This window comes from Marmota flaviventris, chromosome 12, assembly GCF_047511675.1.
Source record: "Marmota flaviventris isolate mMarFla1 chromosome 12, mMarFla1.hap1, whole genome shotgun sequence".
Lineage (NCBI taxonomy): Eukaryota > Metazoa > Chordata > Mammalia > Rodentia > Sciuridae > Marmota > Marmota flaviventris.
This window is the reverse complement of record NC_092509.1, coordinates 73,763,493-73,790,165: the sequence shown is the minus strand read 5'-3', so window position 1 is coordinate 73,790,165 and position 26,673 is coordinate 73,763,493. Positions and strand designations below refer to the sequence as shown.

Here is a 26,673-nt window from a genome sequence, read left to right as displayed (position 1 = left end):
GTGCCTTTGGCATGTTGATGGGCTTGACATCTTTCCCCTTGTTATTAGTCTTATGATAATTGACAATCATGTGGCCCTATTATAGAACCATATGTAGTTCCCTTTCTCTAAACTAAATAGTCTCAAAATGTCCAGCTTATATGGGAATCTTCTGTGCCTTGGTTCTTCTTCCAGAGAAAATCAGAAGAAACCAAGCGTAGGTCTCTCTATCCTGCACTCCTGACCTTGCTTTTTCTTGTGCAATATTCCCAGCTGCCTAAACAGTTGTGGGATCTCCTAGCTGGAAGGCACCAGTTGGTAGGCATTCAGCTGCTGGAGGGGGCTGGTGAGGTCAGGCTGTTGAGGTGCTGGAGATTGGTGTTTTGGTCTGTCTGGCTTCCCCGCCTTTTTTTTTTTTTAAGTTAAAGGATGAGTTTGGGACATGGTGGGCTTAAAGCCTCCACTGTTCCTACCTAGTCCAGCTCCTTCCTCTGTGTGCTGAGAGAGGCTGCTTCCCCCTTGCCCTGACCTCCTTTGTGGGTGCCTGAGTGCACAGCTGAGTACCCTTGCTCTGAGTCCCTCTTCATTTGCTTTTGGGGGACATGTCCAAACTCCACTCACTGTCAATCTCTACTTAGGAAACCAATGCAGTTGGCTTCAAGAAAGGACCTTTTCTTAAGGTTCTTGGGTCAAGGCTCTCTTTTTACCATAGTAACTTGAGGGTGATATGGGGGAGAGTATGCTGGGATGGGGGCCAAGGAACTCTGATTGAGATCAGGGATGGTGGAGTGTGACCAGACAGCATCCTCTGTCCAAGCCATGTTCCAGACCCCCGAGGGATGCTGTGAAGTGACTACTATACAATTCCTGTCCTACAGGAGCTTAGAACCAAGGAAGGGAAACCCCATACCCACATCTAGACCAAAGGCAAGACTCCTCCTGAGAAGTGCTTACAGTTGGTGGGCGCTGCAGTTGTAAAACTTGAACTCTGTGCTGACAAATATCTTCCCCGTCTCCTTGGACCTCAGCTGTAGCTCCAGCCCAAACCAGTCTGGGGAAAAAAGAAAAGAATGGGGTGTAGTGAAAACCTGGGGACCTGATGGACAGCCTGAGGGAGAGGGCAAATTGTTCAGCCATCCCAGGGCTCTCTGAGAGCGCAGATGGTAGATGGAACCTGCCTGTACCTTCTCCCAAGAGAATCCCTTTGGCTAGTTACCAGTCCATTCCTCAGACCCAGACCCAGGAGGGGAATAGCAGAGTTCACAGAGCCCCTTGCCTTGGTTAAGCATGTTAGGTTACTGAAATAATTTTAGAAATATTAGGCCAGAACCCCTCAAGCCCCCCGTTCTATAGAGATAACCCACTAAAAACCATTGACTGAAGCCACCCCCATTCCCCAAAGGGACAGGCAGTCTGCAGACTGGGCACAGACTTAATCCATGTGGGAGCAAGCATTTTATATCTTCCTGAATTTTGCTTGGGGGCATGACAGTTTGCTTTCAAATTCAAACAAGTTGAATAAGCCAATATTAGTATCTGGTATTTGAAGACTCAGTCAGACCAAGACTTGTGACCCTCATCTCTGCCACGGTAGAACAGCCCCCCACATGTGGCTCTCCCAACAGACACTTCTTACCTTGATCCACAGGGATGACAGGGACATCTTTGGGCCCAGGGGAGACACAGATGACCTGGCTCCCGGACACCTGCCCCTCTACCTCCGTCAGGTTCCCAAAGGCACAGGCGATACCAGTGGAGAGATCAGGAGCATCACTCACAACGAGGCTGAGCTGTGGGAGGAACAAAGAGCTCAGAAGACCGGCTGTAAGCTCAGCCCTGCAGGGACCTATTGCTCACCCATCTCCCCTTACCTCATCTCTAAAAGAAGGGCGCTGGTCTAGGTGACCTTCCAGGTCTGTCACAGAACAATTACAGAAATGAATTGCTCATTGGTGTGTAGGATCTTTATTAATATTATTATTAATTGATTTTTCAATCTTATTGAGCATCAGAAAACACAGGGGTTTAGGGCCATTAGAGGTAAAGGCACCAAAATCCATCCCAGGATTTGACATGGAAATTAATTACAAGACTCCATGGGACCTTGGAAGTGTGTCCTGAGCTGAAGTCTTCATCTACAAGGCCTTAATCTGGGCCCCTGGTAGAGTAGGTATGGCCAGTCCCGTGGTCTGCTAGGAGTGCACTAGCTGGCAGGTGACAGCCGCTCTTCAACCTGGCTCTTACTCATTCAACGGCTGCTTATCAGGCTGTGGGATTCCTAGAGTTTCTGCTCCTATGTTCCTTCCCAGCCCTCTGCTCTCTGGTAGGTCCTGGAGTGGGGCAGGAAGTTCACAAGGAGCTCAGAGGACCACAGAAGGGGGGCCCACCAACAGCTTCATGGTGTCTGGGACCTAGGGGTTCCAATCATTTAGCCAGTGGTTTCCAGCCTTGTCAAGTTTGAGGACCCTCCTTTTAGTGGTAAAAAATATCATAGATGTTCAGAAGAATTTCTTAACAGAAAATGAGAAAATGCTGCTCTCAGTTCAGGGCACTTTTCGATGAGTTTGTGGTCAGCGACAATATATGTGCTCACCATGCTTGAATAGGTAAGAAATGTAACTGGCTCCCTCTGGTGATGAGGAGTGTCCCGGGGTTTATGGTGAAAATACCGCTGTGGGGCTGCCTTCAAGTTGAGGGCCACAGGACAGGCCAGCTTCCCTTGGTCTTCCTACTAACACCTGGCAGCCGCTTCTCTAGTCACTATGGCTGTCCCCTGGCCTTGCCATGTGTCTGCGGGCCAGTGAATCTCTGCCCCAGTTTCATTTCCATGGGGCAAGAGACTTAGGTACAAACCCCTCTGCTGGTTCTCTTAGCTCCCTTGGAGCCTACACCTCCTGGTAGGGATGAATGAATCCAAATCTTGGAAGGCTCATTAACTAATCAACATTCGTGAATGCTCATAAAGATCTGCAGGATGAAAAAGCAGTCAAGGCTTGAGGACATGAACTATTTTGGATTGTAGCACACACTGACTTCAAATTGAGTCTTGGTCTCTGTCATATCACCACCCTCACACCCCTCAACACAAAGGCAACTTGCAGATTTCTTGAGAGAGTGAAATATTGTCAACACAGCCCACACTAAAGAATGTGCCCTTTGGTATTGGATTGGTATTGTCACAGACGTTTGCTACTACACGCAAAATTTAGATTTACAAAAGAGATCAATGGGCAATGAATTTTCAGGGAGGATGACCCTTTACAATAAGAGTTACCCCTAGGTTTTCTGAAAAGTTTCCTCAGACATTTCAAGTGGGATCGATGTTCAGATACTTGTGCAAGCCTTAAAGGAGCCCACCCACAAAGATGCGTGCCCCCGCCGCTTCCTCCCTCTGCCTCCCTGCTAAGATACCTACCAGCCGGCTGTGCTCAGACACGGAGATGCTGCTCGGATGTACTGCGAGGCTCATGCACTGGCTGATGCTGGCAGCAAATCGATTTGGTTCCCAGGCCCGCTGGCACTTGTCCCTGCGGGAGCACCTGACACAGACACAGATTCACAAGAGGTCAGGCCTCTGGGACCCGTGTGTTTGATGCCATTGTCCGCTGGTGAGAGGGGTTTGCTGCCCAGAGGCCCGTGGCTTGTCTGCTGCTGGTGACTTTCACTGTACTTCAGAGGACTTTAGTGACTTCCAGATGGTATTTATGGCATGCAGCTAAGGACAGACTAAGGGGAAGGAGCATTAATTCTCAATACAAGGGATGCAGTTTGTATATATATATATATATATATAAATCCCTTACCAGGACCATAGGAATGCTCAGATGAGTGAGGGAGGGAAGTTTGGGGGAACTTAAGAAGTAGCAGAGCAATGGGCTAAGAACTTGAACTATGGAGCCAAGATGTGGGTCCTAACCCCAGACCTATTACCCTATAGCTGTGGCTCCTTGGGCAAGTGACTGATTCACTCTGTTCTAAGTTTCCTCAACTGTAAAAGGGTAAGAGTGGCAATACTACCCTACCTCACAGGGCTGGTGGAAGAATCAAGAAGATAACGCTTAGAATATAGCCTGACACTTAGGAGCCATGCCAGGGTCAGCGCTTGTAATACCAATATTATTGATGATGATGATTAATATCATTATTCACCTCCAGAAGAATTTAAAAAATGAGACTGGGCCTAAGCTGTGTGGGACAATGTGCATATGATCCTGTGTGTGGATTGATGGCTCTTTAAATGGAGAGGTCATGTTTTATTCATTGAGATGTTCTACCTGTCACAGGGTATATTTTAAATAAATGTTTGTGTCGTGAAATAATGCCTCGAGACAGAGAGGCAGAAAGGAGCTGTGGCAGGGTTGCCTCTGTCAGAAAGCTTGTGTGGCTATTTCTCTGGACATCTTCATCTTGGGCCCCAGGCTCCTCTGCCCACAGTAGCAGGTGGACGCAGTGATGCCCACAAGCAGGAGCTTCAGGCTGCCACCTGCTGTGTCCCATGGGGACACACTCCAGGGCTTGGTGTTGCTCCAAACCAAATAGCTCAGGGACACGACAAGATTCCACGATCAAGCTGTGATTCCCACCCCCAATCCCCCCAAGCTCCTCCCCCTCTTCCTTTCCAGGCACATAATGGATCTAAATATGAATGCTGTCAAAGAAAAGAATTATTGAGGTTTAAGTGAATCCTTAAGATAGCTCTAAAGTGAGCTCTTGACTGGAGCCTTTATCTCATTGACTCACTGAAATGGCTCTTTTTTATCATACTATTTATGGCAACAGCCCTAACAGAGATAAATAGCCTGGGAGACAATAACACACTTGCAAGAGCAAGGCATACAGAAGAGACAGGAGGGTTTCCAATCCCCCTGGGCCCAGAGGCTCTTTAGCAATCTCCCTCAGCCCCCTGGCTCCATTAAAGAAGCCGGCCTGTGAGCCCGGGAGGTGGGGTCCTGTCTTTTCATCCTCTGGGCAGGCAAGAGAGTATTGCAGAAGGGTCTGTAAACAAGAGAATGACCAGGCATGGAGAAACTTCTGTTCTCGACGTGTTCTTGGCAGGTGGAATACCGGGTGACCGGTAAGTAGGATTCTCTGAGGACAGGTAAGAAGTTCAGGGAGCAGAGGAAACTGTCCTGATGAGGCTCAGTCATTCAAGGAGACACAACTGACATGTACCAGGAGGATAATGGCGTGACATGGGGCAGCTGGAAGACTTGGGCATTGTTGACCCAACCATGGGTGGTGGTACAAGTTGGGGAAGGCAGATGTGCTTGCTGTTGACTAAATGAGCATCTCCGATCTATGATTCTGCATGGTGTTCTACATGTGAGAAGTGTCAGAGGCAGGTTGGGAAGGGGCAAGGAGTTGGAGATACAGCTGGTCATGGCCACTGCAGAGCCACGGGGCATGTAGCCCAGAGCTGCAGGTAGACTGTACTACTGTCTCCTTCCTTCCTTCCTTCCTTCCTTCCTTCCTTCCTTCCTTCCTTCCTCCCTCCCTCCCTCCCTCCCTCCCTCCCATATTTCTACAGCACTGGGGATTAAAACCTGGGCCTCGCACATGGCTAGGCAAGTACTCTAACTGGGAGTTCATTTTGTAGCAGGGTCTCATTAAGCTGCCCAGGCTGGCCTTGAACTTGTAATCCTCCTGCCTTAGCCTCTCAAGTAACTGGAATTACAGACATGTGCCACTGCACCCAGCTTTGTTAGGTTCATCAGAGAAAGACATTCTCTTCAAGAGAGACCCTGCTGAAGGGAGCCCAAATTTACTCCCTTTGCCAGTCCTGGGGTGCAGATTGGGTGGCCTCGGCATCTTTACCATATGTCTGATCTACCTGGAGACTCGCTGTCTGGGTTTTGCTAAGAGCATTTTTGCAAAACTTTCTGTGGCATCTTGTCCCTCCAAAACCCAAGTAGGGAACCCAGTGTTCATGGAAACAAATCCAGTCCAGATTTTGCATCTGTGAAGCGCCAGCCTCTCTCCCTCCCTCCCAGCTCTCCCAACACCTGCTGCTGAGGCTGCAAGCCAAGAGCTATTGTCCAGGACCCTGAACTCTGGCCCTCCGCCTCCGCCTCCACCCCAAACCCAGCACATTTCATGGAGATGCTTCGCTGGCTGGCCCTGAGCCATGGAGTTTCCAGCTCCATTGGGCAACAGAATTCCTAGCCAGCTCCCGCCTTTCGGGTTTTCACCCTTTTCTCTCCCTCTGGGGCTCTTAGAATTAGGAAGTTTAAGTGTGATTTTGCATTTCTATTGAGCTGGTATTCAATGGCGGGGATGTATCTGAATAGGGATAAGAGGCCAGTTGGAGTGAGATGCGGACTTCTTGGAATCATGAAATAACGAGGCCAGAAGGGTCCTCCCAAGGGTAAAGCGTCCATAATAGTTATTTTGATTTGTGCAGCCTCTCCTGGGCTTCCTTATTTCCAAAGCACTTATTATTTCATTTAGTTGTAACAATTCACCTGTGAAACAGGCATTTTTTCCTATTTAGCAACAGGGAAATGGAGGCCTAGAGTTGTCAGAGGACCCATCCAGGGTCACATGGCAGCTAGCTGGAGAGCAAACGTCCCAACTCCAGTGCGGCATCTTTGGCATGTCCTGCAAGCCCTAAGGCCTGGAGATTCTTCCACAACTTCCCTAATGATACAAGGATACCACCACATCACTCCAACATGGCCGAGAAGGCAAGACAGAGAGGCAAATGCACTACACACAGATAGAAGTCCCCTCTCCCTGCCTCCCACCTCTGCATCACCTTTAGAATTACTCCTCATAAGAGGGAAATTCCTCCTTTCTGCAAATTGCTCTCCCATACCATCATTCTAGGAAACCCCCCTATCTTCTGCATGCCAGCTCCCCGTCCAGAACATTCCCAACTTACATGTTGTGCAGAGTGCACCAGCCACAGTGAGGGTCCCCGGAGCTCAGGCACTCCCCACAAGTTGTGTACTGTTCACATGACTCCACAGGGACCCTGGTGACCTGGTGGGGAGAGGAAAGGGAGCACAGGGAGGTCAGGTTGTGACAATTTGAGAATGTGTGTTCAGACTCACCTATTTCCAGGCACTCTGCCCTAATATGTCTCATAAGAAGGTGACACTGGTGGCAAATCAGTGACCTTGATGTTTTCATGTCTTTTCTGGCTAGGTCAGGTAGGGCTAAGCAGAATGCGTGGCAGTCCCAAGATTTCTTGACTTTGCTAGAGGTAAAAGAAAACTCCCCAACCTATTGCTGCCAGCCTCCGACGTCCTCCCTAGAGCTGGGCAAACCACGGGCAAGTGCTAAAAATGGTTAACTCTGCTGAAAGGCTATTGAGTGGCACAAACTCATCTCTGAAGAGCTTTCAGCTGGGCTTGGGCTGAGACATCCTGCCTGCACAGAACACATTTTAAAAGGGAGAGAAGGAGAAACTTTTCCCATCAAATAATATTCATAGTATGGCACAGGCTCTTTACAGCCAACCAAACATACCACCTGGATCCAATTATCCCATTCTCTGATGGCTGCATTCAGTTTCCCTAGTAAATCTCCCATCCTTTCAAAAGTCTGGCTAAATGGGAACCTCCACAGAGAAGAGCTGCTTGTCTGATTCTGTCTTGCCTGGAAAGTGGGGATTTGCAGATCAAGTCCCTGCCCCCAGAAAGGACGGCCCTGGAAAACTCCTCCTGGCTTTCTGGTGGGGCCCTGTAGGGATGTGAGCTGGACCTGTTTGGACATCACTCCCTCCCACCTGCTTAACATGTGTGTAAAGGTCAGGCAATGGGTCAGGGGACTGAAGTCTTCCATTTGATGTGTCCTAGGTTTCTGTTGCTGGCTGGGGCAGAAGGCTGTTGGGCTGCAAAAACATTTGTTGGACTGACAATGGGTTCTCATTTGCTAGGGCATAGAGGTCCCCCACCAACTGGATGTGTAAGCTCAGGTGAAAATAAACTGTGGTCCAGCTTCTGGCAGCAGGATGAAGGCTATGATGAAGATAATTTCACAGCATCCTCCTCCTGGGAGGTTCAGGATGGACCCCCAACACTATTCATTCAGCTAAGGTTTCTCAGATGTCCACTCTGGTGCTAAGCAATAAAGAAACCATAGCAAACTACATGCAGATTCTGCCCTCATGGAGCTCCACAGTCAGGGGGACTTGGTAATTACCAAATGAGAATTGCTTCACATTGTGCCGAGTGTTTGTAATACAGGATTGGTTTGATTGCAGGGGACCTTGGGAGCTTAGAGTAGGGTCACTGAGGACAACCTGTCAGGAGGAAGAGACCAGGGGTGGAAGGGTGAGTCTTGAAGTATAAGAATGAGCCAGATGCAGGGACTTGGAAGTCCATTCTCAGCAGAGGGATCATAATGAGCAAAGGAGGCATAGACAAGTTCAGTGTAACTGAATGGAGAGTGTCCACTGGGTAGGCAGAGACCAGCCTGCCATTACTCTGTTGTGCCCTACCTGTCTTTAGCATATCCTAACACTTAACATTTCCACAACACAAGGCTTTTCTGTAAATGAGTGTCATGATTGGCCTAAACTGACTTTTAAAAAGGATACTCTAAGTGTAGACTGGGGATAGCTGGTTTGAACACTTCCTGCATGATATACACCTGAGAGCTTGAGTTGCCTCTAAGTCCAATATGCCCTGCCAGGATGAGAACTAACATTGTTAATTTGATCTGGGCTACCCAAATCCACATAGTGTCAGACTGGGGAGTTATGAGCAGCTTGTCTTCATGGGGTACTGCTCAACTTAAGATCCTTCCCAGAGGTCATCTGAGGTAGGGCACAGATGAGGTCCCTCTGGGACCTGGATGGACCTAGGATTTTTGGTTAGCCCACTCCACAGAAGAGGAGTCTCCAAGTAGCCTTGAAGGCTATTTTCCAGTGTGTGAAGGGCTGCAGTGTGGCTGCAGTAGGATCCATGAATAAAAAGTTTCAGGAAAGCTCAACAGAAGAAAGTTGGAGCCTGCCAGTACTGCCAACGACCTGCTGCCCAGGTGAACACCTATTCCCGGGGAGCACGAGCAGTTCGGGGGATATTTGCCTTCAGAGGAAGGGTACATCTGTCCCTTCCAATTTTGACATTCCAGGATTCTATTTCCCACAGTTTACCCAATTCCTCTCTGAGACTATTTGTGATTTCTGACCTGTATAACTTGACAGTAGAAAGATAACATCCAGTCATCCCACCCCTGACTGATTTCACAGGGCTTTAAAGAGCAACCTTTGACCCCTGACTCATGGCCTGTGATGCCTACTTGAAGTACCTTCCTGACAGGTGCCTACGGGAGACCTTCTAAGGTGGCTTTCCTGGAACTGATGGCTCACAGCCCCTCAGGTTAGTTGGGACCCTAGCTGCCTGGTGGGCTTCCGCTTGCCCCCTCCAACCTACTCTGCAGGGCCTGAGAGCAGCAATCCAGTGCCCAGCTCCCTTTCTTGGGTTTCGGGCTCCTTGTGAGTGATGTCTGCATCTGGCTGGAAATTAAAACAACTGTCTGCATTGCATTCGGCCTGTCTGTCAAAACACAGCCCGGCTCTCAGCAGCTGGGAAAGGGGGCCCTGAATAGGAGCAGTGTCTCCAGCAACAAAGCCCACTTTCACGCCAAGTGCCACGGAGATAGTGAAACCCTGTTCTTCTCCAAACATGAAACCAACAGCACAACTATTTTTCCTGTTTCCTGGGCCCTCCTGGTGGGATTTTTTTTAATGCACTGAGTTGAAGAGTTAAGTGAAACAGGAAACATATCAGGGGGAGGGTCCTAAAACTTGAATTATTCTCTCCTCTAAGATCTAATAGCCATGCATAAACCAGAGAAAAGAAATGTCACAGTGACTGGGAGGAGACCCTCAAAGTCAGATGTTCCCATGGGTCTTTCTCCGTCCCTATATTCATGTGTTTCTATGTTCATTCATCAACCAATGCTCATTGATCATGTCCTCTATACAGGCCAGTACTAGGCACTTCAGGAGAATAAAAAAAATAGCAGCATTAAAACACAGCCATCACCTTCAAGTTGCAAACAGACTAGCAATAAAAACAAGAAAGTGATGTGTGTTCCAAGAGGGGCATTGAAAGAGGGCTGAGGGAATTCAGAGTAAAGAAAAAAAAATACATTGGTATCTGAGCTATCTAGTATGAGAGCTACTAGCACCATTGAGCATTTGAAGGTAGCAAGTCCTAATTGAGGTAAGCTGTAAGTACACAACATATATTGGGTTCTGAAGATTTCATATGGAAAAGAAAATGAATAAAATATCACATCCATACTTTGTTATTGGCATATTGAAAGATAACATTTTCTATATATTGGGTTAAAAAAAATCTGCTTCTCCTACTTTTTGAAATTTAGTTGCCAGAAAAGCAAAAACTACACGTGTAGTTAGTTCATGTTTGTGGCTGGTGATTTATTTCTCTCCTACAGTGCTGCCTCAAAGGCAGAGATCCCAGGAAGGCTTCATGAGAGGCCTCACATGTGTCTGGTTACACAATGAAAACTATTTAGTTCTAAGGTTTATGCAGATTCTAGGAGGAACAAGCCCATAAGCCAACATAGGAGAGCAGAGTTTCTTCAGACACTTTGTGTGAGGCCAGGGAGCCATGGGTGTGAAACTGGAAGGGCAGGCTTAGGTTCACTTGGGAAGGATGGGGAAGACACAGAGTGGGAATGTGTGATGTCTCTTGAGTGCTCCAGCCTGTCACTCCTTGGCCAAAAGAATATCCTCCATAGACAGGCGGCCTATGGCTGTCAAGGAGCAAAGATTCTCCATGTATGGTCCTTGAACCAGCCCAGCTGCCATCACCTGTGAGCTTATTAGACAAGGAAATCCAGGGCTCTATTAATCAGAATTGCTGGGCTGGGTCCAGGAAATGGCTTTAAACATCTTTTCCCAGCAGATTTGCAGATGTGCTTAAAGTTTGAGAAGACTGTTAATAGATGACCTCAGCTCCTTGGGGAAGTCTTTTTTAAATGACAGGTCTTGGGCCCAGAAAAAAACAGAATCAAACCTGCCTTGAGGCTCTGGCTGAGAATAGAGTGACTTGCGGTAGGGGGCTGGGGTGTGTGTGTAGGAAAGTGACAGAACTCTTGGGGACCACTGATACCCAGGGAGAAATTGATTTTGCTAACTCTGAGGCTCTGACATCCTCAAAAGATCAAGTTCAAGCCTCTGGGGTCAGGGGCAGCCTCACGGTGGCCGATCAGGGGTGGCGCTCTCTTGGGAAGCTCCAGGAGGCCAGAGCGCTTTCTTCTGACAGTGTCGCCTGCACCAGGCGGCAAGCAGTCAGGCTTGGCTTTGTCAGGGCTGATTCCTGGTTAATGGGACACTCCCGAGACTTTAATTAGTGTTCATTTATGATTATTGCATTTTAATTATGCTTGAGACTCCCCGTCCCCCCCTCCACCCTGAGTTGACCAGAAGCGGGCTGATGAGAGCCACACGGGGGGAGGACGCTCTGTGCCCGCCTCCTCTACTGCTGTCACCCCAGGACCCGTGGTGCTGTGTGGTGCTGCCTCGAACTGGATTCCACCCTCGCACTCCACATTCTTTTCTGCTTGATCTTATGTCTTGTAATTACGCCTCTAATGAATATAACTGTCCTATTAAGTCATTTACTTAAGAAATACTCTTAATTAAAGGTGACTCATACTGTGCTCTTGACTCCTTTGGCCCCAGGGCCCAGCGTCACTTCCCTGTGTCTTCTTGGCCTGATTCATTGGGACTGGAGATCCCTGTGGGAAGGGCGCAGCAAGGTGTGCAGAGCGTGGGGGGTGGTCCCCACTCCCACTACCACTCTCCCTGTGCAACACACTGGGCAGCCCAGTACTGTTGGACTGGGGACATGAGATTATGATTGGCCACGGGGACAAGTCACTAAGGGAAATGGCTAGAACCAGCCTTGTTCCTGAAGATCTTGACAGACATGGTGTATCCTTAGGGTTTGGAACACAAAGAGTGAATCCAGGAGGGGCTCTGAGGCCCTGATAGTTGCTGTCATCCTTATTGTTGTAGACAGAGGTTCTGGACAGTTATGGCCACCAGAGGCAAAGGAATCATTTTTCAGGTAGAAGAATTCTCCGAGGTGGTTGTAAGAACAAAAGCCCTGGGCCAGATGAGCTTGGGGACAGGGCATCTCTGCCACCCTGGTTGGACACTTGGAAGGAGCTCCATGGTTCTGAGCCCCTGGAAGATCTTCCAGAGAAATGCCTGATTGAAAACAGAAAATCCCACAGAATTCTGACAATGGATTTTGGACTGGGTCGCATTGAGTCCTTAGACATTACTGAGCACTTACATTGTGTTAGTTACCCTCTGTTAGGCACGGGGGTTACATTCTCTGCCCTCCCAGAGCCCACCATTCAGTTGAGAAGAAATCCAAGGAATTAGATAATCTCATTACAGTGGGACAGATGCCATAATGGAGGTAAAATCAAGACACAGTCATGGGTCAGAGGACAGAGAGTGGCAGCTGGCCTCAGGGGGCTCAGGCAGGAGCACTCAGTGTTCAGAGAAGCCTGCGGGATTCTTTGCAACTATGCAAACCAGAGACAGAGCGACAGGGAAGGAGTAGGGAAAGCTGTTCTCCAGGCAGCGTGGTCCTTCCGACACTGAGCATTTAATCCCCTGCTTCTCTGGAATCTGCTCTCCCCTGCCAGATGGTCCACCTGTCCCTGCATGTGTGCCCTGCTCCTGACACAAGGAAAGGAACAGAGGCCTTCTCAGTGGCCTGGAGCCAGGTGGTGGGGTGGGAGGTGGCACCGACAGCCTGGATGGAGCATACAGTTGGCCTCATCATCAGCCTCCTGGTCCCCAGGGCTCAGGGCAAAGTATTCAGCAGCTGAAGCTGTTGGGACTGTCTCCCTGGGTCTCTTTCCTTCCTTTGTGATTTTCTTGCTGGTTCCTCCCTACCAGCCTCTCTCTTCTCTCCTTCAAGTTTGCGGGATTTCAGGCCCATTTTCTTCTCTTTTCCCCAATCCAAACCCTTTTTCAAGAAATGATCTGACACTCATTGATATACCCTGCTGATGGCAGATGGAACAGAGGCCCCACCAGGGCTGCTGTATGGGCTGAGATCAATAGCACAATCACAGAAATACTGGCAGAGGGTTTTAGCATTTTCAAAATGCTTTCATACATATTATCTCATTTGATCTTCACAGCTCCCCAGGGGGGAAGAAAGGACAGGTATTGTTATGTATTATGATTACCATTTGATCCATCAGGAAATTAAGGTCCCCAAAGGCTGTCTTAACTCCAATCTCACAGCAAGTGGCCAGTGGCCAACTGGAGGAGAATCCTCCATTTCCCAAGATGGAGTCTTTACTCCTCTTGGACATGCTTTCGGGGCTGTTACTGCAGGATGGTAAGGGAGGAGCTGGCTCTGGGGTCAGTTCCAGGAGAGAGAGGCTGGGCCAGATCTGGGGTAAGACCAGAGCAGGGCTGAAGTGGCTAGAAGCAACCTAGGGGAAGATAAGTCTCTGCTGTGGGCAGCTCAGGGTGCCCCGCAGCTATGAGCTGATGGAATGGATGGGTGGTGCTTTCTCTTCTTTGCAGGCTCCCCCTGAGTCCTATCAACCTTGAAACCAATATATGTACTGGGCATGGAGAGGCAGGAAGAGGTTCTGCCTGGGAGCTTAAAGTTCTATCCTTCTCTTTATACCTGATGGTGGCCAAGGTTCAGAGTCCCCGCAGGGAGGAAAATGGGGGCCAGTGGTTGGGACGCCTAGCCAAGCCCCAATTCCTGACCTGATTCTCTCAGGCATAGAAACCAAAGAGGACTCTCTGGGATATGGCCCTGCTTCCCCCAGCTCCTGACATAACTCATACTACATTCCCCTGGGCTCAGCTAGACTCCATGAAAAAGCACCCACACCTCTCTCCTGTCCTGGGAGGAAAGAGCTGATGGGATGAATGCCTGAATGGAAGTACCTTAATGGAAATCTCCCCTGCTGGGAGAGCTTGAGGAAGGTGTGGAAGCATGGGTGAGGGCATGTCCCCTTCCTGAATATGCTCCCCAGGGACTTGGGGGAAGCAAGGGCACTGAGGAATCCTGCTGATATCTGACAGGCTGCTGGATGCTCTGAGCCTGGCAGTTGATGGAGCTTGTGGAATGGAACAAAGCAGCGAGAACAATAGTAATCATAACTGCTGCTTATCCAGTGTCTACCGCATGCCAGGCACTTGACATACATTATCTCATTTAATCCTTATGCCCACCTTGCAGGGAAGTACTCTTAGTCCCTCTTTACCTAATAGAAAATGAAGTTTCAGGTTAAGTAACTAGCTTGAGGTCACATGCCTTGCAGGTGGCAGAAGCAGAGTTTGAGTCCAGGTCTTTCTGACTTGCACATTGAGGCAATGGGGTTGAGACAGAGGTGAGGACTAAAGGGGAAATGGGTTCTCTCTCCTGGGGCTGCCCCAGGGCTGGCTGCTAGACATCAGTGCCCGGGCTAGCTGTTGGGCAATGCAATTATGTTCAGCTACCAGACCACTGCATGTCTCTTAGCTCATTTGCTCTCCTCTGTTTTCTAACAATGATTCATCCAGTGAATCAGAAGGTAGAGAGCAAGAGAGTCCATACCAAAGGGTAAAGAGGGAGAGAGGTGGGGAGGGTGGGAGAGTCCCTGCCGGGCTGTTCTCGAAGCTGACTAGGGCCACTCTTCTAGTGGTAGAAGAGGCTGTGAGCAAGTGCCCTGTTTTCTATCCCAGCCTCCTGTGGACTGTCTGAGCCCTTGGATCACAAAGCTTGCAGGGTGCAGGAAGCAGGAAGCAGGGCTTCCCAGCCTGGACTTGTCTATTTTGAGCTGTGTGGCTCTGGGCACTTCTATCTACCGCTTCAAGCCTCCAAGTCCTTATCATCCAAACAGAGCCACCACCACCTGTTCTTCATGTGTCAGGGCATCCCAGAGGGCAGAGCACCACACTTTCAGCTGAGCTCTTCGCTACCAATCAGCTTCCCAGTAATTAACGCAAAGAACTATTATTGTTCGTTCCCAGGGTTGAATCCATTTGTTTAAAAAACTAAGAGTGATGTATCCAGGTCCCTGTCAGCCCCCATAAAGTGAACACTAACCCAGGCCCTGGTCCATCCTCTAAGCTGTGACAGTGGTAGGAATGTGGTCATCAAGAAGGAGGCACGTGCTCCCAGCCAAGCTGCTGGTGCCTCCAGAGTCTGTGACTGCAGCTAAAGTGACATGCTGACCAGAAGCTGACCCCAAGGCTGTGTCCTCGGTGCTCTGGACTATCTGGAGACCCGAGGGTGGAGTGGAGTTCAAAGAGCAAATCTATTTTTAATGACTTGGGGGAGAAAAGTAGAGTGGCTGAGTAATTCAGAGTAATTAAAGCTATCTATCACTCAGAGAGAGGAGTCCAAAGTTGGTTGAAGTTTTAAAAGATTTTTTTTCCCCCTCCTCATTCATAAAAAACCCAGCAGAGGTCCTACTGGAGTCAAAGAAGACAGGACAATGGTGCAAGAAGCTTCTGGCTTCAAACAATGCAATTCAGCCTTTGGATAGCACTGGGGAGGGGCCTGTCTTATTTCAGATGCCAGAAGGCCCTGAACCCTGCTGTGGTTTGCCTTGGGTCTGGCCTGTCTCTGTCTCCTGACTTCTGAACAGTTTTCAGGTAGAGGCCATATTGTGGACTTTGAAGGAGACCACCCTCAGTTTCTAATGCAGTTCCTGTGCTCATCAGTTATATGACCTCCTAGAGTCTCAGTTTCCTCCTCTGCAAAAGGAGAATGATGATAAGGATGTCAGTTTTGCAAGGTCATTTTGAGATGCACGTGAAAACTATTCCCAAAGAACCTTGCACACAGTTGGTGGTGCTCAATCCTGGTGGCTATCATGCTCAATTTCCAGGTGCAGACCCCACTGAAGGTGGCAGTGTTGGCACAGAAAAGTTGCAGGAGACCCTTGCCCCCAGGCTTTACACTGCTGCTCAGGTGACCTTGGGAGGTTCACCTGGCCTTTTGGGGCTGAGATTGCTTACCTATCAAATGGGGAGAATTAGGACTGCCCTGTAGATGAGGACTGAGGCAGCCCCTCAATCTATTGTCCTTATTCCTGACATAATCCAATGCTGCACATCTGCTCAAACTTGGCATCCTTGGCTGGAAAATATCATATTAAACCTGGTCTCCTAGGGATGAAGGCAAAACTTAGGTAATGTAAAAATACAAAGAGGGTAGAAAACCCAGTGGGCAAAGCAGACATTCCCAATACCACACCGTCTGTTTTTAAGACAGGACTCCCATGCCAGGAATACAAGGGAGGTAGAAGTAGTTCAGGATTTTGGAAGGATCTACAAAGAAGCAGAGATGCTGATACCATTGTCTCCATGACAACAGTGGATTTATTCAGTTAGGGAAAGCAGGTGGGATAGGAAATGGGGGATGAGAAGGATTTGGGAAATAAGGCCTAAGAAATAACTAAAACAGATCTCTCACCTGGGAGCCAGATGCCTGGGATTAGCAGGGCCCTACAAAGCTCCCTGTAGGGCCAACACTGACTCATGTACCCCAGGAGGGGGAGGTGATGATGGCAAAGGCTGGAGAATCAAAGCAGGGGTGCCTCCTCACCTGGCCACTTCCATCCATCCATTCCACACTGGTTATTGGCCCAGAACTTGTTCCCATGAGAGCCCTGGCCATTCAGGGTCCAAGTCCAGCCTTACCACATGGAAGCTGAGTTTAAAGGCACCTCCTAATAGGCCCTGGTCTCTGGGTCCTGCCCTCTGGATTTCTGGCCCTTGCCTTCTAGCCACCAGGAAAGACTGAAAGGAGGGGTTTGGAGCTCAGTTAATACTAAATTCTCTTTTGAATCTGGAAGACTTTCAGCTTATAAAGGGGAGATTTTGGCGGGGGTGGGGGGGGGGGAATCAGGGGAAGGAGCCCAAGAGGAAAGTGGTCAGGAATCTGGAGTTAAGAACACCTTTGCTCTTGTCTAAGTAGAAGGTTAGAAGCTAAATGATAGGGCTCAGAGGACTTATATTTGGGGGAATCCTTTTACAATAGGGAAAGGAGGTCTTTTGGACACCACTGCTCCTGAAAGAGACAGAAAAATGAGCTCCCTTGGGCAAAGTTCCTGACAGCACTTCCTAACCCAGCTCTGGTTTCTGCCCTTGGTGCCCAACTGTCTGTCCTGCTCTGATGTTGCCACTCATGATTATTGATGCACATGTGTGGGCCCTGGGTGACTCCTGGTTTACTAGTCTTCCTTCCTTGATACTGTTCCTGGAATCTACTCATGAAGTAATCCAGGTTGAGGTTCCCGGGCCATGTTTATAGGTGGGGAGCAATCCTACCAAATGGAATGCATCTTCTCAACTACCTCACAGCTTTACTTTCTGGCCGTCTGAGACTTGGGCATCTTGCCTGCCCCGACATAGGAGTTATCCTGGAATATATTCACTCTGACTCTCCTTGATGTGCTAAGTGGCTTTCTTTCTTGGAATGGTCTATAGAGCAGCTTTTTGGTCATTCGAAGCTTCCTTGGACAAAATCAGTGTGTATGTGAGGGGAGAGGGAGACAGACAGGGCAAGAGAAAGGAAAGATATGAATATGTTTTAAATCTTTAATGAAAAAATGAGTCTCCTACACTTATATTAAAAAAACAGAATTTCCTTTCTATACAGCTCATTCATTCATTCATTCATTCATTCATTCATTCAATACAGGCAAAGTGGTATGATGAGGGGGAGGCTCCCAGGCTTTGCTGGATTTAGTGTCCCTATGCTGCCTAGGGAACCTGCGAAGACTAGTCAATTGGATAAAGAGCATTCTGCCAAGGTAGCAAGACCACACAGCCTTAGAGCACTTTGTTCCCAGGGGCTACTCAGGGTGGGCAGATTGGCTTGGCCTCATGAATCTACTTTCACATTGGCTTTATTTATAACTTGCAAATGGTTGGAATATACTTGGCATTTATAATTTGTCCAATTTTTGTTTCTTCATTTACTCACTCATGCATTAGTCTGTCCAGGTGTGAATCCATCCATCCATCCATCCATCCATCCATCCATCCACCCACCCATCCATCCATCCATCCCCCAGATCAAGTATCAAATCCTGCACTGTGATGCTACAAATGGGAGTGAGTCTTGATCTTAAAGTGCCTTCCAGAGGCATGACCTCTGACAGGTAAGCTAGAAAGTGGAAAGGGTCATTCTAGAGAGTCTAAGCTGGGAGCATTTCTATTGTATCTACATGAGTAGAAGCAGGGAAAACTCCAAGAATGGGCAAGGAGTAGGAAGGACCAGGGAGTCGATCAGAAAAGTGAAGGAGGATGGACTGTGGCAGGCCGGCCAGGTTGGTGGTGACAGAATGGAGAGGAGGAACGGAGAAATTTTACCTTTCTTTTTTTCTTTTTGTACCAAGGATTGAGCCCATGGTGCTTAACCACCGAGCCATAGTCCCACCCATTTTTATATTTTGTTAGAGACAGGGTCTTACTGAGTGGCTTAGGGCCTCGCTATGTTGCTGAGGCTGGGTTTGAACTCATGATCCTCCTGCCTTAGCCTCCTGAGTCACTGGGATTACAGGTGTGCGCCACTGTGCCTTTCTTCTTTCTGTGTCACTGCCATGGGGGTTCTGACTGCCCTGCATCCTCACAGCAGGATGGGGACTCATTGCCTCATCAGTCTGCCTTCAAGCCTTCCCACATGGGATGTGTTCTACACACCCTAAAGTTCAAGGTGGGATGGACTCTGTGAGGGAGGCTACTTGGGTGCAAACCTCTGCTCTTTTGCTTATTAGCTGTGTGACTTGGGAAAGTTACTCATCTCTGAGCTTCTCTTACTGACTTATAAAATAGTTGTGAAAATAATGCATTTACTTATATAAAAATTTTCTGCAGATGAGGAAATCATTGAGGGAGTCTTAGTGAATTCTAACGAGCCCCCGTTCTTAGCCAGCTCTTTGGCACGAAGGATGCACAGCTTAGAAAATCCTGAGTCCGGTGCCTTGCACACAGATGATGGCTATTATTAATAATCACATATTAAGCATCGGCTGCACACTCTATGTAGACATTAAGTTCAAAGAATGAATAGACAAACCCTGATCCTAAAGTACTCAGAGTGTGGTCAGCAAGATAAACAAATGTCCCCAGTTATGATGAAATATTAGTGCTCTAGATGGAGATGTGCAAAGCTACAGGAGCAAAGAGGAAGTGCAAAATCAGGGAAGGCTTTTGAGAGGCTGTATTTTGTTCTGATGATCAATAATAATAATAATAATAATAATAATAATAATAATAATATTAATACCTCCCCCCATAATCAGGAAAAAGAAAACACTGACCCTAAATGGAGTGTGTAGTCCAAACACTCGAGCTGGATATTTCAGCTCTTTGAACTGGGCTCCCAAGATGACCCTTCTCACGCCCTTGCTGCCCTGCCTGAGCCTGCACTGCTCAGACCCTCCTCCCCTTGACAGCTAACTACAGGACCCTGGTTCCCTTCTTCAAGAAACCTTCCTCTACCAACCTCTGGAAACTTGATCTCTGAATTAAAAGTCCACCTGTCTCCCCAATAGTAGGATTCTAATGTACATTTTACACTCTTTTCAAATGTGTACCTTTTTAGATTATACCCAGTCCCTGACTTATAATGGCTTAACTATTTAATTTTTTTAGATGTTGATGGACCTTTATTTTATTCATATATTTATATGTGATGCTGAGAATCAAACCCAGTGCCTCACACATGCTAGGCAAGGCTCTACCTCTGAGCCACAACCCCAGTCCCCAATGGCTTAACTTTTTATGAAGCAAAAGCAATGCATCTTCAGGGGAAACCCTACTTCGAATTTTGAATTTCAATCTTTTCCCAGGCTGATGGTATGTGGTGGCTACTCTCTGGTGATACTGGGCAGGAGCAGTGAGCTGAGGCTCCCAGTCAGCCACCTGATCATGAGGATATAAAATGGATATTTTACAGGGACTGTGTTGCCAGCGTTTTGGGATATTGTGCACGTTTGACATTTTTGTATCTCATCAAGTCTGCAAAATGCCTATCTGTGTGTAGACATGAGTTATTCAATACTTTATTATCAAATAGGCTTTGTGTTCAACGATTGTTCCCAATTGTCGGCTCATGTGAGTTTAAGGAGGGCTAAGCTAAACTAGGGTGTCTGATAGGTGTGGTAAAAACATTTTCAACTTCCCATACTCTCAACTTAGGATGGGTTTGTCAGGATGTAACCCCATCATAAGTCGAGCATCTCTATCCACAGGACTCTGCTTGTTCCTTCATGTGAGATGTCCCTGTATGCTCCCACTTCAGTTTCTCATACAACAGAGTCTATAAATACCTACTGAGAAGCTAATCACATGTGTCTAATGATCCAAGTTCTATTTTAAGCTCCTTAAGTAACTGCAGTCTGCTAAGGTTCTCGAGGTGTGGCTGAGCCCCCTGGCATCCTGCTACCATCCATTCAGTGACTTGAGGCCTTTTAAAAAATAGACAATGTTTATAACACAGCAGAGGCTCCTGGTGTTATGAAAAGGACACAATTCCAGAATTGTGAGGAATCTGGCTCAGCTTTACCACATCCTCCACTGTGCTGGCCAAGTCTCTTAACCTCCTTGAGTTTCAGTTTTCACATTTGTAAATCTTATTGAATGCTAAAATTGAAGCATCCACCAAGGCCCCAAGATGCCCTCTAAAGTAAGGTGGGCTTTGAAGAAAAGTGGTAGAATGGTATGAGAATTTTCTGAGTAGGTTCTCAAGATCCAGGGTCATAATTCTTCTGCCCCTTACCCTTGGTTTTCTGACCCAGAATAATGACATAAAAGAGTGGAAGAAAAATGAAAGAAAAGAAATTTTATGTGATTTTTTTGGGGGTGGGGAGCCCTGAGGATGTTATAACCTAGCCACCCTTCAATTGGACCACATGGAAAGCTTAAGGTGCATGTCCTGGGCCACGGGAGGACAGGAGAGGACAGGAGAATGCAGAAGGCAGCGAATCCCAGGGGCTGGTGAGCTCTCTGCAGGTGGAGCGCAGAGTGCAGGTGAACTAATGAGATCACTATGGCAGGCCCAGGACGAGCAAGTGCCTCTCATGCACCAGATGTGACCACTGTAGGAGGCCTGGGGGCAGTTTACACCTGTCTGAGAAGATCCCCCAGAGGTGGTGCTGGGACCTCTCTGTGAACATGTAGACAGAGATGACTTCTCCAAAATGAGAGCTGCGGGAGATGGCCAGCAAGAGGAGCACCCCTGCTTGGTGGCGCTCCAGTCACAGATGCTCAGCAGCAGGCCACCCAAAGGCCACTAAGCACCCAGCCCTGGAGCAATCAGAGACATCAGCTGCTCAGGGATTAGGGGACTAGCTTGTGACATTTCCAGTTCAAGAGAGAAAGCACCTCTCGGACATCTCCCTTTCCTTCCTCCAAAGGAGTCAATACCAGTGGTTCTGGTGGGGGAAGGATGGGAGAGAAAGAGAGGAGTGAGGAGGCCCACCTCTCATGGCTGCAAACAGGAGCATGCATGCAGCAGGGCCAGGCTGGGGGAGGAAACAAATCTGAGCTTTGGTCGAATCCAGAGTTTCATTCTCATCTAGAACTGGTGATTGTGATTCTGAATCGAGACTGTGTTTGGGACTCGGAGTGACCAGAGGACTTCTTATCCCAGAGTGAGCTTCTAGTGATGCAGGCTGCCTGAGACCTCAGTGGCTCTGCCCCACCATAAACCCTTTGAAGGGGTAGTGGATTTAAAATAAAGCTGTTTGGGTGGAAACTCCCCACACACTGGCTGGATGCAATAATGTTAATGACTGCTGTTGCTAGTTCACCCATCGTCAGATGGTCACGAGAAGTGAGAACCATCACATGACACTGCTCAGTATCGGGCTTATTGCATGAATATGGGGGAATTATTGCTATTATTACTTCTGAGTACAGGTTGATAACTTACTGTAAAAGCAAAAAACATTTTTTTTTAAAGGAAAGTTCTGGGCATCATCTCTGGGATAAGAAGTCCTCTGGTTGCTCCAAGTCTCAAACACAGTCTCAATTCAGAGTCACAATGCCCAGTTCTGAGGCCGGCAGAACATTCTTCCTGAAACCCCTGTAGCTTTCCAGGGAGTGAATGGGCCATGTGGTCTCTTCTACTGAAGTGGCTCCCAGGTAGGAAGAAATTGAGAACTGACACCAGGGAGAGGGGCCTCTTGGCCCATTTGCCCCTGGCTTTCAGCAGATACAAGGGCAGCTGTTGGGTAGGACATCTGCATTTGAGGAAGACTGAGCCTCGGAGAGGTGGCTGGAGCCAGGTTAGAAGCCCTCTGGGTGCTCCTGCATCCCCACAGCTGTTAGATCCCACCTGAGCCGCCAATGGGGATTAGAATTGTGCAGCCCCCATTTGCCTGAAGGCTGCCTGTGGGGACTGTTCAGATCTCTACTGTCCTCACTGCTTCCTATACCTGACCTTCCGCTGTGGCTGCTTCAACTGTAATCAACGTCTTAGAGTCTCTGGGGGTCATAAGCAGAAACTTGTGGGGGCTAGATAGAAGAGAGACAAAAGAGCCTCCCGCTTTTAAACAGGTGCTTAGGAAATTAATTAGAGAAAATAATCACTGAGTTGTCTGAGTATTTTATTTGGTGCATGCCGGGTCTGGTGGAAAAAAAAAAAAAGCAGAATTTTAAATAATTTTGGAGTTATAACTGATGTAATTAGGTGCTCAGTGAACACTTAGCATCGAGCTGTGCTTATTAAAATTACTGTTTTAATCAGAACATTGCCAGAGAATCATTAATAATACAATGGTTTGATTCCCTGGATCTCCAATTAGACCTGGACTTTTAACCACCTGAGCATAATCTGGCTCCGTCTTGGTACGCTCTGTGGGTGATGCATCATCATCTCTAGGCACGAGGGGTGGGCATCAGCACTGCTGTTGAGTGACTGCCTGAATGCTTTATTTTGTATCAGGGGAGACAGCTGGGGAGGCAGGGGTACTGAGGAGACTGAAAGGTGGCAGTGGGGGATGTGGGTCTTCGGATGGCCAGAGAGGTTACTGCAGGCGAGACCCGCTGTGCACACCACTCTAAGGGAACAATAAGCCACAATCTCACAGACCCAACAGAAGGCCTCGGCCCTGATGCTGCCCTCACACAGGCCTGTCCCTCATCTGAACCCAGTAGCTGGCAGGGAGTGTATGGCTCTGTCTTTGTGGAGCCACCACCCATCCAAAATGGAGGCCACAAAGCCAGGTTAACTGGGAGACCCTGGGGCTGCTTAATGCTCACACTGTGAGAGAGACCACAAGACCGGCCAAGTTTTTCCGGAACTTCCCACACCTCAGGGACATTTTTGTGGCAATGAGGTCCAGAACTGAATGATGTGCGTGGGTGAATTCATGTTCCCTGAGGTGCCTGGCTGAGCTGGCATTTAAGGAGCAGGTCTGTGGCCAGGCATCTAACGCTGAACACAGGGCTTTGGTGTCTGCACCTTCCGCTGGTGACTCAGTGTGTCCACAGCACTGATTAAGCTCCCACTGGGGACCGAGTCATCAGATAGATGTCACAGGGGTAGCCCGAAAGCAAAAGAAATGGAAATGTGCTCTCTGGTCTCCTGGAGCTTGCTAACTAGTTGGAAGGACATAACAAAGATGTGATAGAAAAGATTCAGGACACTTAAAAGGCGGATACTGAGAAGTGAAAATTAAGCTAGAGCCTGAGAAGGGCATGTGGAGTTAAGTGGTGATCAGAGAGGGTGGGATTAATCAGATAGAGGGTGATGTCTGCTGAAGGAGGACTGTGGGTAACGCTTCATCTGCTGAGACATGAGGAAGGGGGACAGCGCTCCGCGTTGTCTTTCATTAAGATTTCTCTAGCTGCTACTGCAGATTCAACTCTTTGAGAGTTCTGTTTTGAACCATTACTAGCCAATATAGCACTTTTGTGCAGCCGAAAACAGTGTCACCTGAACGCATCTTGCCCCTCAGCCAGTGAGTGGCCTGAGAGCAAAGCACAACCTGAACCATCACATTTGGCAGCCCTGATGCCCAAAGTCTCTAGAGAAGTAGGCAACTGAAATGGAGGCAGTTGGTGGATCTATCAGAGTTCTGGCCCAGCTGACCCAAAAGGAATATTTTTAAGCCCTAAATATTGTGATGCCTTTTATCATTTCTGTAATGGGGATGAGCACGTGTGGAATCCACTGTGGATTCAGAAGTGGGGAGGTCTCCATGGAAACGGCAGGACTTGAGAAGGGCCAAGGTGGGAGAGTCATGGGCAAGAAGGTATCTTAAACTAAAGTCAGGAGAATGAGCTGTGGCATGCGCTCTGTGGACAGTGAAGGACACAATAAGGGACCACTTAGGGTTCTTTTCTTCCTGGTTTCTTAGGAGTTAACATTGTAAGTAATCATCAAAAAAGCAAAAGCATCCTAGACTTCCCTCGAGGAAAAGGAGCCCAGAGGAAGAATTTCTCTGGAAACCAGTGCTGCAGGAAGGGAGGTTCGAGTCCCTGGGGGAAGCTAAATAGGGGCTCAGGTCTACTGTGAGCAGAGCAGGACTCCAAGGTTGCTCTAATTCTCTCTCTTTTCCTGCATCCCCACCAACTTTCCATCCACCATGGAAGATGTTCAGGGGACTCCAAGGTTGCTCTAATTCTCTCTCTTTTCCTGCATCCCCACCAACTTTCCATCCACCATGGAAGATGTTCAGGGGACAAGGACCTCTGTGGTTTACAAGCAGGTAGTTAGGTCTCAACTCAGAATTCTTATGTTTCAAAAAAGAAAGCCCCTCACAGAAAACACACACATGCACACACACATACCACTCCACAAACTCAAGTTCTTATAGGAACATGCTCATGAACACAAACATGTGTGCACCACACACACCATGCCCTAACACGCTGACACCACACACACCTTCCACACGCTACTGCTGATGCTCCGTGTGCACATTCTGTGCACACTTAGAGCACAGGCAGATGGGCCTACCACCCTCAGGGCCCTCCTCCCCGCCTGCACACAATTGAGAGGAGAAAAGAGCCACCCGGAGCTGTCTTTCTCTGGCTCGTAGTGAAGAAGGATCGGGGCTGCCCAAGATTAAACAGAGAAGTTAAAAGTGACAAACAGACTTCTAAATGGGATTAGAGTCTTAATGAAAACCATAATGAATGGAAGAGCCTCGCAGATATCACCCATGAGTGGCCATAAATATCAGACCAACAGATGAGATCCTAGATACTGCCATTTTGAACCCCATCAAATTCCTCTTATTACAATTCATCAATACATAACCAAGCCCGGCCTCATATTTAAGGTCCCACAATGCTCCAGAAGGTGGGCGCTGGGGGCGGGCAGAGGCGGGTTAGATTCTGTTTGTGCCCCTGACTAGCTAGATTTTCTTGCTTCTTTCTTTCTGCTTCTACACAATGTGGTTGACTATTTCTGTAATAGGGACATGGTGTGGGTTAAAGTAAGTTCTAGAAAGCTAGAATGATAATGTCCAGTAATATAAACAATTTAAAGTTAGTTACTGTTGATTTTGATCATTATCTCTCCCCTACCTGTCTGCTTCAGCCTTCTGGGGTCAAGAGACTCTCACAGGATGCACCCATTGGACGGTGGGATTGGTAAGGATGAAAGGGGAAGGGAGATAGAAGGAATGGGAAATAGTTGGAGACTAGGGTAGGGGAAAAGGTGGGGAGAGGAAGGGAAAGGGAGAAAAACCCTCAGGAGGATAGCAGGCCCCTCAAATGCCACATGTCTGTGGCATGATGTCCACTCCCCGACAAGAAAATAATCCCACTCCCATTTCTTCTCCCTTCCCCACCCCAGTTACTCCAGCCCTGGCCACCTGCCACTTGACTCTGTCCCCTGGAATTTTCTTTTTCTATGCATTTCTTAGCCACAGAACCATACAATACTTCATTCATGGTGTCTGGCTTCTTTCACCTATCCTAACGTCTTTCAAAGTTCATTCATTATTCTAACGTATATTAACAACTTCTTGAATTTATTAATTCGAATCCAAGAAGGTGAGAGAAATGTTGAACATTCCCACACATAAGCAAGTGCCACAATAAAAACTTGCCCAATTGTTCAATCTCACTGAGTTAATTCCTCATTAATTTTTGGGCTTTGAGATCAGGCGGTTGGGTTCATTCTTTTTTATGAGTAGGGAAACCAAAACAAGGTGAGATGATGTGTTTTTGAGTGTGGGTTTTTTGGACTCTCTGCATACTTCTCATGAAGAAATGTGAGAGTCCTAAATGTAAGAGTGCCTTGCTATGGTTTTATGATTTAGATTTAATGTTAAGAGACACATAAGAGTCTCTAGGTATTCTGTTCCATATGTCTCTCTCTTACCTCTTAAAAGTGACAATTCCCAACTCAATTTTTACAATGTAAAAGGATGACTCTCCTCTAATGGTTATCTGTCATTGTTTGTGTTTAAAGTAATTTTATACGTTAAGGCTGTGGTCTCAAGATGCAGGAAAGCAGAAAGCGACACCCTTGGGCCAGAGGCAGCTCTGGAGGTAGGCGGAGCTTATCAATCACCTTGGAAAGGAGTAGGCGTTTGCTGGACTCAGGAAACGACCCTCCTTTGCTCTGAACTGAAGTGAGATGTGTCAGTCCCTTAGTGCAGCTATCTTGAGAATTACAGGAATGACAAGGTATCTATTCCATCCAGGTGACCCCAGAGACAGACGATGTGAACCGACAAAATTGTGTGCGCAGCTTCACTCTCTGA

The 26,673-nt window shown here is 47.9% G+C and overlaps 1 protein-coding gene across 1 annotated transcript in view; it reads right to left on the bottom strand.

Annotated features, from left to right (window-relative positions):
- The window catches only part of Plxna2 (plexin A2), a 207,775-nt gene that overhangs the window by 69,426 nt on the left and 111,676 nt on the right, over positions 1-26,673 (bottom strand). Inside the window, exons 5-8 of the mRNA XM_071600112.1 lie at positions 6,860-6,960; positions 3,395-3,518; positions 1,616-1,769; positions 934-1,030 (exon numbers count right to left, since the gene is read on the bottom strand). Coding sequence (XP_071456213.1) covers positions 934-1,030; positions 1,616-1,769; positions 3,395-3,518; positions 6,860-6,960 — 476 coding nt within the window. The remainder of the gene's footprint in view (positions 1-933; positions 1,031-1,615; positions 1,770-3,394; positions 3,519-6,859; positions 6,961-26,673) is intronic.